Source organism: Pseudophryne corroboree, chromosome 5 (genome assembly GCF_028390025.1).
Source record: "Pseudophryne corroboree isolate aPseCor3 chromosome 5, aPseCor3.hap2, whole genome shotgun sequence".
NCBI classification, from domain to species: Eukaryota; Metazoa; Chordata; class Amphibia; order Anura; family Myobatrachidae; genus Pseudophryne; species Pseudophryne corroboree.
Genome location: NC_086448.1, coordinates 80,766,897 through 80,786,297, shown reverse-complemented (window position 1 = coordinate 80,786,297; position 19,401 = coordinate 80,766,897). Strand labels below are relative to the sequence as shown.

The following is a 19,401-nucleotide window of genomic DNA, read 5'->3' as shown; positions in this document are numbered from 1 at the left end:
CACCTGCAGCTGCTGGAGGCCGTAGAGGCACCTCTGGATTTGCCCTTAAACTTGGCTGTCCGAAATGACTGTAAATTTGAAGCTGGATAGGGTTTTCCTGGCTGGGGGAGCTGCGGAAGGAAGATACGTAGACTTACCCGCAGTAGCTTTGGAGATCCATTTGTCTAGTTCATCTCCAAACAAGGCCTCTCCTGTGAATGGTAGGCCTTCAACGCCTTTCCTGGAGTCCGCATCAGCAGTCCACTGGCGTAGTCACAAGCCCCTGCGTGCTGACACTGCCATAGCGGTGGTGCGTGCATTAAGCAAGCCAATCTCTTTTATGGCTTCCACCATAAAGTTCGCAGAGTCCTGTATATGCTGCAGGAGTAAAATAACATCCCCCCTGGACAAGGAATCTAACCCCTCAATTAGGTTACCTGACCATTTTGCACTGTCTTTTGTGATCCACGCACATTCAATAGTGGGTCTTTGTGCCACCCCAGAAGCTGCGTACAATGACTTGAGTGTAGTCTCAATTTTACGATCAGCCGTGTCTTTTAGGGAGGCTGCACCAGGAACAGGCAATACAATTTTTCGTGACAGCCTAGAGACTGATGCGTCCACTATCGGTGGATTTTCCCATTTTTTTCTATCCTCCAGAGGAAAGGGAAAAGATGAGAGCAACCTTTTAGGGATTTGAAATTTATTATCAGGATTAACCCACGGTTCTTCAAATACGGTATTCAATTCCTTAGACACAGGAAAAGTGACTGAGGACTTCTTTCTTATATTAAAATAAGATTCCTCACACTCCTCTGACACCTTATCAGGAATATGCAGAACATCTCTGATAGCCTCTATAAGAGCCTCTATTCTCTGTGACAGAGCTGCACCCCCCCCCTCCAAATCCACCTCACCCTCCTCCATGTCTGACCTGTAAGCGTCAGAGTCAGACTGCAGAATACGGGCCAGAGATCGTTTTTGCCGACAAATGGGAGGGGATTGAGATGCTGGTTTGGGGACTGAGTCTCTATTCATAAACTCATCCACAGTCTGTCTTAAGTATTGCGTCTCTTTCTTATTGCGGGATAATTTTGTAGAAATACTGGAGATCATTCCTTTAATGGAATTAACCCACTCCGGTTCAGCCCCTGGGAAGGTGCACTGCCCTGAGTACCCAGTAGTGAGCTCCCTGGTGAAGAGGAACACTCCACTGTACAAAAAACACACTCTTTGCCTGACATAATGTAAATGTCACAGCACACACAGGAATAGGTTAAGCACAATTAACCCACAAAGAGCCCTTCAGGGAGACACAGAGTTATTTGTAGCCAGCCCCCACCGCGCCCTTATCGCTAATGCCAAGCTTAGCCGGGTCGCAGACTATGTACCCTGATAGGGAACTTAGTACACTAATAATCACTCCCCCCCCTGCTATGACTCCCTGGTACCGCTGAGGTAAACTGGAGTCACTCCGGAGGAGTTGTGCGTCCGTGTCAGTCAGCGTCTGTGTCCACTGCAGAGGGAAAATGGCGCTGGTGAGATGCTGGATCCGCTCATAGTGAAGGCGTCGCCCCTTCAGTGGCGTGCGGTTTTCCCGCTTTTTTATACTGCCTGAGGTAATCTAGTGCTTAAAATGGAGAGAAAACCGTTTTAAGGCTGCTTTGCCAGTGTGGGTACTGTGTACAGTGTACTGAGACGCAGCGGTGTACTGTGTCTGGAGACGCATTACGCCCGTTAGAAGCCGTGCGTCTACGTACCCTCATGCCGCCATAATGGACGGCGCACCACTAACCAGGACGCCGGCTTAGTACCCACCACTCTTCATTGTTCTGGCTCTGTTAGGGGTGGCAGCGTGCTGCGGGAATGTACGCTCGCCGTGGTGGGGCTTGCGAATAGTCCCCTCAGGAGCTCAGTGTCCTGTCAGTGGGGAACTGGACCATTAACCCTTCAAGAGGTTGGGCCGTTCCCCCCCTCTAAGTCCCACGAAGTAGGCAGGCTGGTGCCATCCAGCCCTGCCTGAAAATAACAAATATATAAAATAACTGCAAAAAACTCTACAGGAGCTTCCATAAGCGTGACCGGCTCCTCCGGACACATTTTCTAAAATGAGTCTGGTAGGAGGGGCATAGAGGAAGGAGCCAGCGCACACTATCAAGTTCTTAAAGTGCTCATGGCTCCTAGTGGACCTGTCTATACCCCATGGTACTAAATGCAACCCCAGTATCCTCTAGGACGTAAGAGAAAATGTAAGTACAAAAATACCCCCTTTAATAAATACTGTAAAGGTTACAGTATAAAGGATCCCCAACTTGCTTCAGCTGTAGGGGTAGTGGAGGGCACTAGCTCCAAGCGCTGACAGGTGTCTTCCACTGCCGTCCTATCACTGTGCCCTCTCCACACATCCCACCGCCATCTTCCTCTCTTATCTCTGTCCCTCCTTTCTCCCCTCCCCTTGTGTCCATCTCTGTCATCTCTGTTCCCCTAACCCCCTCTCTCTGTTTCATATCTGTCCCCATTCTGCCATCTCTCTCATTCATCTTTATCTACCCTAACCCTTCACCCCCCCACCTCCTCATCGCTCTGTTCCACCCAGTGCTGGGGAGGCTGTGTTTGTCAATCAGCCAGTGAAAGCTGCTAGAACAACAGGACAAGCATGAGACCACCAGCACAGCCTGGCCTTTTGTGGGGAGGGGACATAGTTCAACAAATAATAAGATTTTAAACCTACCGGTAAATCTATTTCTCCTAGTCCGTAGAGGATGCTGGGGACTCCGTAAGGACCATGGGGTATAGACGGGCTCCGCAGGAGATAGGGCACCTAAAAAGAACTTTGACTATGGGTGTGCACTGGCTCCTCCCTCTATGCCCCTCCTCCAGACCTCAGTTAGAGAACTGTGCCCAGAGGAGATGGACAATACAAGGCAGGATTTAGCAATCCAAGGGCAAGATTCATACCAGCCCACACCAATCATACCATGTAATCTGGAACATACATAACCAGTTAACAGTATGAACAAACGACAGTAACGGTCCAAGACCGATTCCAACTGTAACAGAACCCTTATGTAAGCAACAACTATATACAAGTCTTGCAGAGTTTCCGCACTGGGACGGGCGCCCAGCATCCTCTACGGACTAGGAGAAATAGATTTACCGGTAGGTTTAAAATCTTATTTTCTCTTACGTCCTAGAGGATGCTGGGGACTCCGTAAGGACCATGGGGTTTATACCAAATCATCCAATCGGGCGGGAGAGTGCGTATGACTCTGCAGCACCGACTGAGCAAACGCTAGGTCCTCATCAGCCAGGGTAACAAACTTGTAGAATTTTGCAAAAGTGTTTGACCCCGCCAAGTCGCCGCTCGGCAAAGCTGTAATGCCGAGACGCCTCAGGCAGCCGCCCAAGAAGAGCCCACCTTCCTAGTGGAATGGGCCTTTACCGAATTTGGTAACGGCAATCCAGCCGTAGAATGAGCCTGCTGAATCGTATTACAGATCCAGCGAGCAATAGTCTGCTTCGAAGCAGGTGCGCCAATCTTATTAGCAGCATACAGGACAAACAGAGCCTCTGTTTTCCTAATTTTAGCCGTTCTGGCTACATAAATCTTTAAGGCCCTGACTACATCCAGGTATCTGGAATCCTCCAGGTCACTTGTAGCCACAGGCACCACAATAGGTTGATTCATATGGAATGAAGAAACCACTTTAGGCAAAAATTGCGGACGTGTCCTCAATTCAGCTCGATCCACATGAAAAATCAAGTAGGGGCTTTTGTGTGACAAAGCCACCAATTCAGACACTCGCCTAGCTGATGCCAAGGCCAACAGCATGACCACCTTCTACTCAACCTTGGTAAGCGGTTCAAACCAGTGTGATTTTAAGAACTGCAACGCCACGTTCAAGTCCCATGGTGCCACTGGAGGCACAAAAGGGGGCTGGATGTGCAGCACTCCCTTTACAAACGTCTGGACTTCTGGAAGAGAAGCCAATTCCTTCTGAAAGAAAATCGAGAGGGCCGAAATCTGTACCTTAACAGAGCCTAATTTCAGGCCCATATCCACTCCTGTCTGTAGGAAGTGGAGAAAACGACCCAGATGAAAATCTTCCGTAGGCGCATTCTTGGACTCACACCAAGACACATACTTTCACCAGATACGGTGATCATGTTTTACCGTCACCTCCTTCCTAGCCTTTATTAAAGTAGGGATGACCTCTTCCGGAATCCCCTTTTTCGCTAGGATTCGGCGTTCAACCGCCATGCCGTCAAACGTAACCGCGGTAAGTCTTGAAATACACAGGGCCCCTGTTGCAACAGGTATTCCCTGAGAGGAAGAGGCCAGGGCTCTCCTGTGAGCATCTCTTGTAGATCCGAGTACCAGGCCCTTCGAGGCCAGTCTGGGACAACGAGTATCGTCTGTACTCTTCTTCGTCTTATGATCCTCAACACTTTTGTGATGAGAGGAAGAGGAGGAAACACGTAGACCGATTTGAACACCCACGGTGTTACCAGAGCGTCTACTGCTACTGCCTGAGGGTCCCGAGACCTGGCACAATACCTCCGAAGCTTTTTGTTGAGGCGTGACGCCATCATGTCTATTTGAGGAGTTCCCCAAAGACGCGTTACGTCTGCAAAGACTTCTTGCTGAAGTCCCCACTCTCCTGGATGGAGATCGTGTCTGCTGAGGAAGTCTGCTTCCCAGTTGTCCACTCCCGGAATGAAGACAGCCGACAGAGCGCTTACATGATTTTCCGCCCAGCGAAGGATCCTTGTGGCTTCCGCCATCGCGACTCTGCTTCGTGTCCCGCCTTGGCGGTTCACATGAGCCACTGCTGTGACATTGTCTGACTGAATCAGAACCGGTAGGTTTCGAAGAAAACTCTCCGCTTGTCGAAGGCGGTTGTAAATGGCCCTGAGTTCCAACACACTGATGTGTAGACAGGACTCCTGGTCTGACCAAAGACCCTGAAAATTTTTTCCCTGTGTGACCGCTCCCCATCCTCGGAGGCTCACGTCCGTGGTAACCAGGATCCAATCCTGAATTCCGAACCTGCGACCCTCCAGGAGGTGAGCACTTTGCAACCACCCCAGGAGGGACACTCTGGCCCCTGGGGACAGAGCTATTTTCCGATGTAAGTGCAGATGGGACACGGACCACTTGTCCAGAAGGTCCCATTGAAAAGTCCTTGCATGGAACCTTCCGAAGGGAATGGCCTCGTAGGCTGCCACCATTTTCCCAGAACTCAAGTGCATTGGTGAACAGACAGCCTTTTCGGTTTTAGCAGGTCTCTGACCATGTTCTGGATGTCCTGGGCTTTCTCTATTGGGAGGAAGACCTTCATTTGTTCCGTATCCAGTATCATACCTAGGAACGGTAGTCGAGTTGTCGGAATCAACTGTGACTTCGGTAGATTTAGAATCCAACCGTGTTGCTGGAGCACTCTCAGAGAGAGCGCCACACTGCTCAGCAATTTCTCCCTTGGATCTCGCTTTTATCAGGAGATCGTCCAAGTATGGGATAATTGTGACTCAATGCTTGCGCAGGACCACCATCATTTCCGCCATTATCTTGGTGAAAATCCTCGGGGCCGTGGAGAGTCCAAACGGCAACGTCTGAAATTGGTAATGACAATCCTGTACAGCGAATCTCAGGTATTCCTGATGGGGGGCATATATGGGGACATGAAGGTACGCATCCTTTATGTCCAGAGACACCATAAACTCCCCTTCCTCCATGTTGGCTATTATCGCTCTGAGAGATTCCATTTTGAATTTGAATCTTTTTATGTACAGGTTTAGGGATTTCAGATTCAAAATAGGTCTGACCGAACCGTCCGGTTTCGGGACCACAAATAGGGTTGAGTAGTAACCTCTTCCCTGCTGGTGCAGGGGAACCTTGATGATCACTTGCTGTATACACAGCGTCTGAATTGCAGCTAACACTATATCCCTTTCCGATGTGGAAGCTGGTAGGGCCGATTTGAAAAATCGGCGCGGGGGCACCTAATCGAATTCCAATTTGTAACCCTGGGAAACTATGTACAACACCCAGGGATTCAGGTCTGAACTGACCCAGGCCTGACTGAAAAGTCGAAGACGTGCCCCCACCGGTGCGGACTCCCTCAGGGGAACCCCAGCGTCATGCTGTGGGTTTTGGAGCAGCCGGGGAGGACTTTTGTTCCTGGGCACCTGCCGAAGCAGGTGCTCTTTTGCCTCTGCCCTTACCTCTGGCGAGGAAAGAGGATCCCCGACCTCTTCTGGACTTGTGCGACCGAAAGGACTGCATCTGATAGGGTGTTACTTTCTTTTGCTGTTGGGGAATATATGGTAAAAAATTTGATTTACCTGCTGTAGCTGTGGAAACCAGGTCCGTCAGCCCATCCCCAAACAATACATCACCCTTATAGGGTAGTACTTCCATATGTTTTTTGGAATCCGCATCACCCGTCCATTGGCGAGTCCATAAGGATCTTCTCGCTGAGATAGACATGGCATTGGCCCTAGAAGCTAGCAATCCAATGTCCCTTTGAGCATCCCTCATAAATAAGACTGCGTCTTTTATATGGGCTAGAGTTAAGAATATAGTATCCTTATCCATATTATCAAATTGATCTGTCAGCTCATCTGTCCAAGCTGCAATTGCGCTACACACCCATGCCGACGCAATTGTCGGCCTTAGCACAGCACCTGTATGAGAATAAATACACTTTAAGGTAGTTTCTTGCCTGCGATCTGCAGGGTCCTTAAGGGCCGCTGTGTCAGGAGACGGTAGCGCCACTTTCTTGGACAGGCGCGTCAGGGCCTTGTCCACAGTGGGGGGTGATTCCCAAATCTCCCTGTCCTGCTTAGGGAAGGGGTATGCCATATAAATTCTTTTGGGGATCTGCGGTCTCTTTTCCGGAGTCTCCCAAGCTTTTCCAAAGAATTCATTTAATTCATGAGATGTGGGAAAGTTAATAATCTGTTTCTTTTCCTTAAACATGTGTACCCTTGTGTCGGGGACCGAGGGTTCATCCTCAATATGCAACACATCCCTTATTGCCACAATCATACACTGAATGGTTCTAGTCACCCTAGGGTGCAATTTTACTTCGTCGTAGTCGACACTGGAATCAGAATCCGTGTCGGTAGTAGTGTCTTGTGTTAAGGGACGCTTTTAAGACCCTGACGGGCCCTGTGAGTCGGTCCAATCCGAGGATTGACCCCCTGATGTCCCCCCTAATTCAGCCTTATCAAGCCTTTTATGTAAAGATGCCACACTTGCATTCAACATATGCCACATGTCCATCCAATCCGGAGTCGGCACAACCGACGGGGACACACCACTCATTTGCTCCACCTCCTCCTTGGAGAAGCCTTCCGCCTCAGACATGTCGGCACGCATGTACCGACACCCCACACACACAGGGATTAACCTATAAGGGGACAAAACCCCAACCAGGCCCTAAGGAGAGACAGAGAGAGAGTATGCCAGCACACACCAGCGCTTAAAAACACTGGAAAAAATATGACCAGATAGCGCTTTTCTATATATAATATACCAATTCCCACTCACTGCGTCGTTAATATGCCCCCCTCCTCTTTTTTCCAGCCTGTGAAGTTCAGCAGGGGAGAGACCAGGGAGCCAGCGTTTTCCTCATGCAGCTTCTGTGGAGAAAATGGCGCTGGTTAGTGCTGAGGCTCAAGCCCCGCCCACCCGACGGCGGGCTTCGGTCCCAGTGATTTTTCAATTAAAATGGAGGGGGATCATAGATTTACTGCCTCTGCAGCCTAATCAATCTGCATGTGCCCAATTGTGAGGTTTATTGCTGCCCTGGGCGCCCCCCCTCCCCCCCCCCCCCCCCTGCGCCCTGCACCCTTCAGTGCTGCACTGTGTGTGTGTGACTGGGAGCAATGGCGCGCAGCTTAACTCTGCGCGCCTTACCTCATGAAGATCTGATGTCTTCTGCCGCCTAAGATGTCTTCTGCCTTCTCATCCGGCTTCTATCTTCGGCATCTGTGAGGAGGACGGCGGCGCGGCTCCGGGACGTACCCCAGGTGAGACCTGTGTTCCGACTCCCTCTGGAGCTAATGGTGTCCAGTAGCCTTAGAAGCAGTGCCCAACTTGACAAGCCAGCCCTGCTTCTCTCCCCTCAGTCCCACGATGCACGGAGCCTGTTGCCAACAGGACTCCCTGAAAATAAAAAACCTAACAAAATTCTTCTTCAACAGAAAACTCTGGAGAGCTCTCTGCAGTGCACCCATTCTCCTCTGGGCACAAGATCTAACTGAGGTCTGGAGGAGAGGCACAGAGGGAGGAGCCAGTGCACACCCATAGTCAAAGTTCTTTTTAGGTGCCCTATCTACTGCGGATCCCGTCTATACCCCATGGTCCTTACGGAGTCCCCAGCATCCTCTAGGACGTAAGAGAAAATGTCATGAGGCATAAAGTGAACTGGTGACACCGTTGCATAATATGAACTAGAGGCACTGTGGCATAAAGTAAACTGGTTGCTTTGTGCAGCATAATGTGAAGTACGTTCCACAGATTTGTGGTCCTGGAAGTATTGAGATAAATATACTGTAGGTTTGTGATTCTATAAGAAGCAGGTGGACCTATAAAAATGTTTAACACAACTTCCCTTTACTAGGCCGTGTGTGATATTCTGATCAATGAAGGCGCTATTGGGTGGAGGTTTTTTATTTGCTGTGGGGCTTGAGGGAGTTATTTTTAAATAGAGTGTAATTCATAATTATTGGGGGGAGCACGATGGACAGATGATTCCAATCTCATTTATTACGCCAGTCTGCACTGCCCAGGATGGTCAGGAAGAGCCCTACCATGTATCATTGTGGAATGAGTAGCATCTGAGAGGCCCATAGAGGCACCAGCACTTGTGGCCTATCTGGCATTGGGGCTGCTGAGGATCCAGCGCTTGTGGCCTCTCTGGCATTGGGGCTGCTGAGGATCCAGCGCTTGTGGCCTCTCTGGCATTGGGACTGCTGAGGATCCAGTGCTCCAGGCCGCTCTAGCATTGGGGCTGCTGAGGATCCAGTGCTGGGGGCCTCTCTAGCATTGGGGCTGTTGAGGATCCACTGCTGGTGGCCTCTATAGCATTGGGGCTGCTGAGTATCCAGTGCTGGTGGCCTCTCTAGCATTGGGGCTGCTGAGTACCCAGTGCTCATGGCCTCTTTAGCATTGGGGCTGCTGAGGATCCAGTGCTGGTGGCCTCTCTAGCATTGGGGCTGCTGAGTACCCAGTGCTCATGGCCTCTCTAGCATTGGGGCTGTTGAGGATCCAGCACTCGTGGCCTCTCTGATATTTGGCCTGCTGAGGATCCAGCACTCGTGGGCTCTTTTGCATTGGGGCTGCTGGGGATCCAGTGCTGGTGGCCTCTCTAGCATTGGGGCTGCTGGGAATCCAGTGCTAGTGGCCTCTCTAGCATTTGGACTGCTGAGGATCCAGTGCTAGTGGCCTCTCTGGCATTGGAGCTCCTGAGGATCCAGCGCTTGTGGTCTCTCTGGCATTGGAGCTGCTGAGGATCCAGCGCTTGTGGCCTCTCTGGCATTGGGGCTGCTGAGGATCCAGTGCTCCAGGCCTCTCTAGCATTGGGGCTGCTGAGGATCCAGTGCTGGTGGCCTCTTTAGCATTGGGGCTGCTGAGTATCCAGTGCTGGTGGCCTCTCTAGCATTGGGGCTGCTGAGTATCCAGTGCTCATGGCCTCTCTAGCATTGGGGCTGCTGAGAATCCAGCACTTGTGGCCTCTCTGATATTTGGCCTGCTGAGGATCCAGCACTTGTGACCTCTTTAGCATTGGGGCTGCTGGGGATCCAGTGCTAGTGGCCTCTCTAGCATTGGAACTGCTGAGGATCCAGTGCTAGTGGCCTCTCTGCCATGGAGGCTGCTGAGGATCCCACAGTCGTGGCCTCTCTGATATTTGGGCTGCTGAGGATCCAGTGCTCGTAGCCTCTTTAGCATTGGGGCTGCTGGGGATCCAGGACTAGTGGCCCCTCTAGCATTGGGGTTGCTGAGCATCCACTGCTTGTGGCCTCTCTCATTGAGGCTGCTGAGGATCCAGCAGTTGTTGCCTCTCTAGCATTGGGGATGCTGAGGATCCAGTGCTAGTGGCCTTTCTGGCATCGGTGCTGCTGAGGATACTGGGCTGGTGACCTCTCTAGCATTTGGGCTGCTGAGGATCCAGCACTTGTGGCCTCCTTAGCATTGGGTTGGCTAAGAATCCAGTGCTCGTGGCCTCTCCAGAATTGGGGCTGCTGAAGATCCAGTGCTTATGGCCTCTCTAGCATTGGGGCTACTGAGGATCCAGAACTCGTGTCCTCTCTAGCATTGGGGCTGCTGAGGATCCAGAACTTGTGGCCTCTCTAACATTGGGGTTACTGAGGATCCAGTGCTCATGGCCTCTCTAACATTGGGACTGCTGAGTATCCAGCGCTCATGACCTCCCTAGTTTTTTTTTTTTTTTTACTTTCATTATGTAAAAGTCCTGTGATATGCGTCATGGGATGTAGGTTTTCCTTTTATTTATTTTTTACTGAATTTTTTATTTGAAGCACAAGATGCAATTAAAAAAAATTGTTTTTTTGTATTTTTTTTTTTTTGCCAAAATTTTGCTGAAATATTCACCTCTAAAAATAGCGACTCCAAGGACTGTCATGTACTGTAGGTGGCATTTAATGGAACTCTATTATTCTGAATTTCACTGTTCTCAGGGAACAGGCAACAAATCCCCCTGACCCATCCACTGTCTCCTTCAGTCTGCAACAACAAATTGAGCCGATGACCTCTGTGACATGCAATATTTTGTGCTGAATAATCCAATCTACATTTCATCATCCAACTTATTGTTTCTTGTTCCTTTTTATATGAAGAGACAACATTGTCTCTCAGTATCGTGATAGGAAAATGGCATTACAACACATTTCTTAAAATTCTATCTGTGCGATATGACATTTATTGCAATGGACCAAAAGTTTCCCTCACCTATGGTGGGATGTCCATGGTGACGTAAGAGGCTGCCTGTGATGAAGATTCCACACTAAAATGTAGTTAGTTTTACATACAGTACCTAGCAGTTTCTGCACCTGTCAATCATTGTCTTTCCTATTGTTACCAAAGACTGGCTATTATTTACAATTGCATTTATCAGCCACTGTCTCCTATAGAATGGATGGACTCCAGCACCTCATTTCATACATTCCAGAATGCTCTATGCTCTCTATTAGTTTATCTTGTGAAATGTAAGCATGTGCTGACAGCCATTAGAAAGGAAGACATGGGACCTCATTCATGAAATGGCATTGGGTTTGTACTGGTACTGTATTGGGTTTGTATGGTTCGCCAAGTGCACATCAAAGCGTACCCGTGACATTTGTCTACAATCCTGAAGTGTGGGGTGTGTGGAGATCACATAAACTAGACCACTCCTTTCTTAAAATTGTGGGTGGGATGTAATGAAGTCCGAGGTCGGCGGCCGTGCGGGATTCCGTCCGAACCCGGAAGTTTATTTAAAGAGGCAATCAAGTTAGCCTTGTACATGATTGCCCCTTTAAAACAATTCTGAGTTCAGCCGGCAACCTGTGCGGCCGCTGAACTCAGACTTCATTACATCCCTGACAATGGGGGTAATTCCAAGTTGATCGCAGCAGGACATTTTTTAGCAGTTGGGCAAAACCATGTGCACTGTAGATGGGGCAGATGTAACATGTGCAGAGAGAGTTAGATTTGGGTGGGTTATTTTGTTTCTGTGCAGGGTAAATACTGACTGCTTTATTTTTACACTGCAATTTAGATTGCAGATTGAACACACCCCACCCAAATCTAACTCTCTCTGCACATGTTATACCTGCCTCCCCTGCAGTGCACATGGTTTTGCCCAACTGCTAAAAAAAATTCCTGCTGCGATCAACTTGGAATTACCCCCAATGTCTGCTTTTGCATCATTTATGCATTTATGGCTTAAACTAATTATGAGAGTGAGATGATGTGACTGCGTTTATTAAATGTGGCATTTTTAACCTTTTGAAGTTTTGCTTTACATCTGGCGAGTGCACCTAGACCCGATCTCCCACAGACATGATACAAAAATACTTCTTTATCCATTAGCCGTGCACCCATCTGTGCAACAAAGAAGCAACCTAAATATTCACCCTCTTGACCCCTTTATTCTGTTTCAATAATCTTGTTCCGCAAAATGATGTCTTGATTCTATCTTATTTCACAAAACTGGGAGCATCATTGCGTATACTTTGTACTATGCAAGAAACATCCTGACTTCTCCCAACTGCACACACCGACCGGTGAACACGGTATCCGGACTATAGATCTACACTAAAAAGGTCTACAGTCAATAGGTCTACCACTAATGATAGGCATGCATTAGGTCGACAGGGTGAAAAGGTCGACAGGGTGAAAAGGTCAACATGACAATGGTCGACACAGATTTTTTTATTTTAATTTTTTTCAACTTTTTCAAATTAAACCATTCACGTGGACTACGATTGGGAATAGCAAGCTTGCCCGAAGCATGGCAGGCGAAGCGAGCCATGCGAGGGGACGGGGTGCACTAATAGGGCTTGTTTGTGGATGAAAAGTGACAAAACACCCCCAAAAAACTTTAAAAAAAAAACAAAAATAGTGTCTACCTTTTTTGTGTGCAACCATTTCCAAGTCGACATTTTGACCCCGTCGACCGTTTGACCATGTCGATCTTTCCTTCTTTCTACCTATTCTATGTCGACCTTTTGAACTTGTTGGCCTTTTGACCCTGTTGACCTAATGCATGTCTACCATTAGTGGTAGACCTATTGACTGTAGACCTTTTTAGTGTAGATCTAATAATCCACACTGGTGAACACTTGATCGGTAAACCCATGTACATGGTGAAAATCTAAGCACACTTGCGTAAACCAAGGCACATGGGGGGTCATTCTGACCCGTTCGCTCGCTGCATTTTAACGCAGCAGAGCGAACGGGTCCCTGCTGCGCATGCGCTGGCGCTGTAGTGCGCCGGCACATGCCAGACGGCCGAAGGCCGTAGCAGGGATGCGATCGCTGGGCGGGAGGGGGCGGAACGGCGGCGTTTGGTTGCCGTTTTGCGGGTTTGGTCCGGCCGACGCAGGCGTGGCCGGACCAAACGGGGAGGCGGGCCGCAGCGGCTGCGTGACGTCACATGCAGCCGCTGCGGCCAGGGAGCGATGAGTAGCTCCCGGCCAGCACGCTAAAGCTGCGCTGGTCGGGAGCTACTCTTGAAGTGCAAAGGCATCGCCGTTGTGCACTTCTGCGAGGGGGGCCGGACTGACATGCGGGGCGGGCTAGCCCTGTGCTGGGCATCCCCCCGCATGTCAGGGAAGAAGATCGTAGCTGTGCTAAATACGATCAACTCGGATGGTTCCACCAAAGACAAACTTGCAATGCACCTTTTGGGCTTTGTGAGTAAGGTCCATCAGGGCAGAAAAAGATACGAGTATTGCAGTCTTGGTTATTTAGCGGATGTATTTATGGATTTACAGTAAACCCCTTACATAGCTAACGTTTAACTATTAATTTATGTCGTAAGTCATATGAAGTATACATATAAAAGTGTGGTATTTATAGAACAGGCATTAAAAGAACACCTAAGAATAGCTTAAATCTGACTCAAGGCTTTCAAATATATGTATAATTACACAAGAAAGGGGAGTACTAGAATTACAAGATAAAAGGCTGTACTGTACCTGACTTTTCCTTTGGTGTTTCGGAGAACGGTTGCAGCAAAATTTTGGGTGACGCCAACAAGACTAATCCCGTCTACTTCTAAGATCTGATCATTGACGAGGATCCTGGAAATAACAACACATTGTGGTTATTACAGTTTATAAGGAACAGTAACACAATCGTACAATAAGAAATCACATGTAATAAAACAATAGAATAGTAATTAGCAGACTCATATCTTGGTTTCTCCACCGTTCTGTGTTTCTTTAAGAAAATAAACTAGACTGTAATCAATATGGCTCAAAGACTTAAAATGGGTTCACAGCTGAGTGATATCAGCCCGATATACCGTTTTCGGTATGTTTGTAGCTGCTAGTAATTATATGCATCTTTACAGACTTGGGATACATTTAGGAGAAGCAGAGTAACTTATTTTCTAATAACCAGTACTAGTAATTGTTCAGACAAACATTCCTAAAGCAAAACAAGTGATGTTTCACTAATGCGGCCAAGGACAGATCCACAGAAGTCTATTTCCTTTCATTAATCCTTATTGATCCCTGCGAGCACTGCAAAGCAAATATTTAGCTTTCAGATGCCTGGCGACACAGACTTCAGTTGGTAGAAAACTGCAGAAATTACACTTTACATTCTATACTACAACCAAACAAGCGGAATGCCTGTGTTTTACAAACTGAACTGCTGCATATAATTGGGGTCCACACAGTTTCATCCCAGACCCCAGCCAGGAGTTTGCTTGTGACACGTGCTTAGAGCAGACGTCCCAGTGCTGTCACTTGGATCAGGAAGCCTTGTCAGGCAGAGCCATGACTAACGCTGCTCCACACAGGCTGGGGGGGAGAAGATAACTCACAAAGACCACCAATTATCTTCTACAGCAGCTAAATGACTACCAGAGACCACCAATTATCCGCCACAGCAGCTGCGGCTGCTGTAATAATGGCACTTGCTAGAACAAGTGGTTGTGCTTGGGTTGCGCTCCCTCAGATGTCTAATTACTCCAACAAGATTTCTTTAAGCCAAATTCTCCTTCAAAAGCAATAAATATATTGGTAGAGTTTATGTTTTTTACTTTATTTTTTCAAGAAAACTTGGTATCGGTCACCTACACAGCGGATGCAGCCATTTTGACGGCAGAAAAAATATTCAGCCTATTACTACAGTAGGAACTAGTGACATCATGGAGGTATGAGGCACAGCGAGGCTCAGCACACAAAATAAAATAGGAACCTTACACTTTAGTTACTGTATTAATGCTGGGCATACAAGGAGAGATAAAATGCCTGCATAGTAACATAGTAACTAAGGTTGAAAAAATACAATTGTCCATCGAGTTCAACCTATTTGTGGTCTCCTATGCAGTCCTATTATAGGACTAGTTATTTTTATGTTAGGACTAGTTATATTAACTATAATGCGTGACTACGCACCATAACCCTGAATATCTTTATCCAATAGGAATTTATCTAACCCATTCTTAAAGGTGTTGACTGAGTCCGCTGTTACTACTATCTCAGGCAGGGAATTCCAAACACGTATTGTCCTTACTGTGAAAAAACCTTTTCGCCTCAATGTGCGGAAACTCCTCTCCTCTAACCTAAGCGAGTGACCACGTGTTCTCTGTGCTGATCTTATAGAAAACAGGGGGTATATTTACAAAGATTCGTGTTTTGGCCGTTTTGAAGGGTGTTTGAACGCGAATGGTATCGGGTGCATTTTACTGCAACTTTTTGAATCCTGATACGATCATTCACTAAGCTGCCGAGTTTTACACAATCGTTTTTTAATATCAGGCAGTGTTTTACGGGAGTGATGAGTAAAACACTGCCTGACAAAACACAAGGAATCCCGGCCGGATCTATGAGATCCGTGCAGGGCTCCATTCTGTACCTTAAAAAGTTGATTAAAGTCTTAAAAATTCGGAAAAAAATTGCGTGGGGTCCCCCCTCCTAAGCATAACCAGCCTCGGGCTCTTTGAGCCGGTCCTGGTTGAAAAAATATGGGGTAAAAAATGACAGGGGTTCCCCCATATTTAATCAACCAGCACCAGGCTCTGCGCCTGGTCCTGGTTCCAAAAATACGGGGGACAAAAAGCGTAGGGGTCCCCCGTATTTTTGAAACCAGCACCGGGCTCCACTAGCCAGGTACATAATGCCACAGCCGGGGGACACTTTTATACTGGTCCCTGCGGCCCTGGCATTACATACCCAACTAGTCACCGCTGGCCGGGGTACCCTGGAGGAGTGGGAACCCCTTAAATCAAGGGGGTCCCCCCCCTCCAGCCACCCAAGGGCCAGGGGTGAAGCCCGAGGCTGTCCCCCCCCATCCAAGGGCGGCGGATGGGGGGCTGATAGCCTTTTGAAAAAATGTGAATATTGTTTTTAGTAGCAGTACTACAAGTTCCAGCAAGCCTCCCCCGCAAACTGGTACTTGGAGAACCACAAGTACCAGCATGTGGTGGAAAACCGGGCCCGCTGGTACCTGTAGTACTACTACTAAAAAAATACCCCCCAAAAAACAGGACACACACACCGTGAAAGTATAAGTTTATTACATACATGCACACCTCCTTACACACATACTTACCTCGGTCCTCTTCTCCATGTAGAATCCTTGGGGTACCTGTGAAAAAAAATTATACTCACATAATCCAGTGTAGAATCAGACCTTTGAATAATCAACGTACTTGGCAAAATAATAAAACGGAAATCCGACCACGCACTGAAAGGGGTCCCATGTTTACACATGGGACCCCTTTCCCCGACTGCCAGGACCCCCCCCTGACTCCTGTCAAAGAGGGTCCCTTCAGCCAATCAGGGAGCGCCACGTCGTGGCACTCTCCTGATTGGCTGTGTGCTCCTGTAGTGTCTGTCAGGCAGCACACGGCACAGATACAATGTAGCGCCTATGCGCTCCATTGTAGCCAATGGTGGGAACTTTGCGGTCAGCGGTTGACCGAAAGTAACCTCACCGCTGACCGCAAAGTTCCCACCATTGGCTAAAATATCCTGCTGCGATCAACTTGAATTTCACCCATTGTGTCTAATTGTAAAGCGCAACGGAATTTGCTGCGCTATGTAAGAAACTGTTAATAAATACATAAATAAATAAAAGTAAACTGAATAGAAGAGCTGCTTTTACTATATCCAATTTACAGTGGACAGGAATGCCTCTATGCGGGACTCCCCTGGCCTGCCCCCTGCTGGGCGATGTCTGTGTGACACGGGATTTCCTCTTCAAATGAGAAAGAAACACTGGGGGTAATTCCAAGTTGATCGCAGCAGGATATTTTTTAGCAGTTGGGCAAAACCATGTGCACTGCAGGGGAGGCAGATATAACATGTGCAGAGAGAGTTAGATTTGGGTGGGTTATTTTGTTTCTGTGCAGGGTAAATACTGGCTGCTTTATTTTTACACTGTAATTTAGATTGCAGATTGAACTCACCACACCCAAATCTAACTCTCTCTGCACATGTTATATCTGCCAGCCCTGCAGTGCACATGGTTTTGCCCAACTGCTAAAAATTTTCCTGCTGCGATCAACTTGGAATTACCCCCACAGTGCGTTTATTTAGTTTGAATACTGCGTATTACGGGGGTCACTCCGCCGACCTGATCGCAGGCTGCGCTTCTTCACAGCCATGCGATCGGGCCGGAACTGCGCATGTGCGGCGGACGCTGCTCGGCGACGGCCGTCTCCGGGCAGCGCCGCTAATGAAGAAAGCGGTCGCAGCAGCAACCGCAAGCAGATTGACAGGAGGAAGGCATTCCGGGGCGTCAACTCACCGTTTTCTGGCAGTGGAGATCCAAACGCAGGCGTGTCGAGACGTTTGCAGGGCAGATGTCTGACGTCAATTCCGGGACCTGCAACGCTGGATTCATCGTGGTCTTGTTTTACACAAAACTTTTTTTGCATAGCAGGGCTACACAAGCGTTCACAGCCCTGCTATGCCCCATAGGCGGCGTCTAGTTGATCGCACGGGCTGCAAAAAGTTGCAGTGTGTGATCAACTCGGAATGGCCCCCTACATCCAGCATACAGAACAACAGAAGTAGCATTACGCAACTGTATATTCATACAGAACATTAACATTTACTGAGAATCATATCCAGCAAACTGTACAGAATAATAGAAGTAGCACTATGAAGTTCTCTATTCATACAGAATACGAACAGAAACAGAGAATTACAGCCAGCATACAGAACACGGGTGGTCATTCCGAGTTGTTCGCTCGGTAATTTTCTTCGCATCGCAGCGATTTTCCGCTAATTGCGCATGCGCAATGTTCGCACTGCAACTGCCCCAAGTAAATTTGCTATGCAGTTAGGAATTTTACTCACGGCATTACAAGGTTTTTTCTTCGTTCTGGTGATCGTAATGTGATTGACAGGAAGTGGGTGTTTCTGGGCGGAAACTGGACGTTTTATGGGTGTGTGTGAAAAAACGCTACCGTTTCTGGGAAAAACGCGGGAGTGTCTGAAGAAACGGGGGAGTGTCTGGGCGAACGCTGGGTGTGTTTGTGACGTCAAACCAGGAACGAAACTGACTGAACTGATCGCAGTTGCCGAGTAAGTGTGGAGCTACTCAGAAACTGCTAAGAAGTGTCTATTCGCAATTCTGCTAATCTTTCGTTCGCAATTTTACTATGCTAAGATTCACTCCCAGTAGGCGGCGGCTTAGCGTGTGCAAAGCTGCTAAAAGCAGCTTGCGAGCGAACAACTCGGAACTCGGGGTCAATTCAGTTTAACACGGATTGAATAGCGCTGGGAGGGAGCTCCTGGTGCTATTCAATTCAGAGCGATGCTGTCCCTGACTAGAGGATTTCTTCTTACACCCTTCTAAGGATGCGAGCCGAAATTCAACAAAACCAGGTCCGCAATGCTGCTTTGTGACCTAACGCTGTGCAAACAGCACCACGGCGAGGCAGTTTAGTCGGAGAATGCCCGTTCTCGCGACTAAACACCTTATTTAGTCCAGGAATACGTGTATTCTCAGACTTAGCATCACGCTGCATTGAATAGCTCCAGAAGCTCCCTCCCGGTGCTATCCAATCCGCGTTGAAGTAAATGAACCCCTTAGTCTATCTCCCCCACTAAGTCCATCTTCTGCATATGTTTGCTCTCTTAGTCCGTCTTCTGCGTGCGTCTCCTCCTCCCTCTCACTCCATCTCCTGCATGTTTCTCCCAGCCTCTCTTTTCTAATTTTCACACCTATATCATTCTCCCTTATGCATGTTTCCTTCTGTCTATTCACTGACCACCTTCTGCCTTTCTCCTTCTGCACAGTTTCTGCCTCTCTCCCCTTTTAACTGCCAAGCTTCGGACAGTCACTTGATGCAGGGCTTCTGCGCCAATGGGACAGCCACAATTGGAAGCATGCAGCCACCCTGTTTATATAGGGGGCACAGCTTACTGCTGTACCACCTGAACCTACCTTTACTGCATTTGGGTGAACAATTCTGAGCAATTCGCTTCCCCATGCTTTGCCAATTGTTCCACTTTCTGATGTCTGTTCCCTATCTGTGTGTATGCCTTCATCTATCAATCACCTGTCTGTCTTTCACCTTCTGTTAGCCTTCTTGTTTCCAGTTTCTTCCCCATTCCCCTCCTCTTTGGGTGTTGTCTGTCCCTACCAGGGCTTAAAGTGGTTCTGGAGAGGTGGTGGAACTAATTTTCCCCCGCCACCGACTCTCCTCCCATTAAGCAGAGACA

The 19,401-nt window shown here is 48.3% G+C and overlaps 1 protein-coding gene across 2 annotated transcripts in view; it reads right to left on the bottom strand.

Annotated features, from left to right (window-relative positions):
- Window positions 1-19,401, bottom strand: part of PPP1R9A (protein phosphatase 1 regulatory subunit 9A) — a 367,558-nt gene that overhangs the window by 157,975 nt on the left and 190,182 nt on the right. For both annotated transcript variants that reach the window (XM_063921405.1, XM_063921406.1), the window contains exon 5: window positions 13,690-13,794. In XM_063921405.1, coding sequence (XP_063777475.1) covers window positions 13,690-13,794 — 105 coding nt within the window. The remainder of the gene's footprint in view (window positions 1-13,689; window positions 13,795-19,401) is intronic.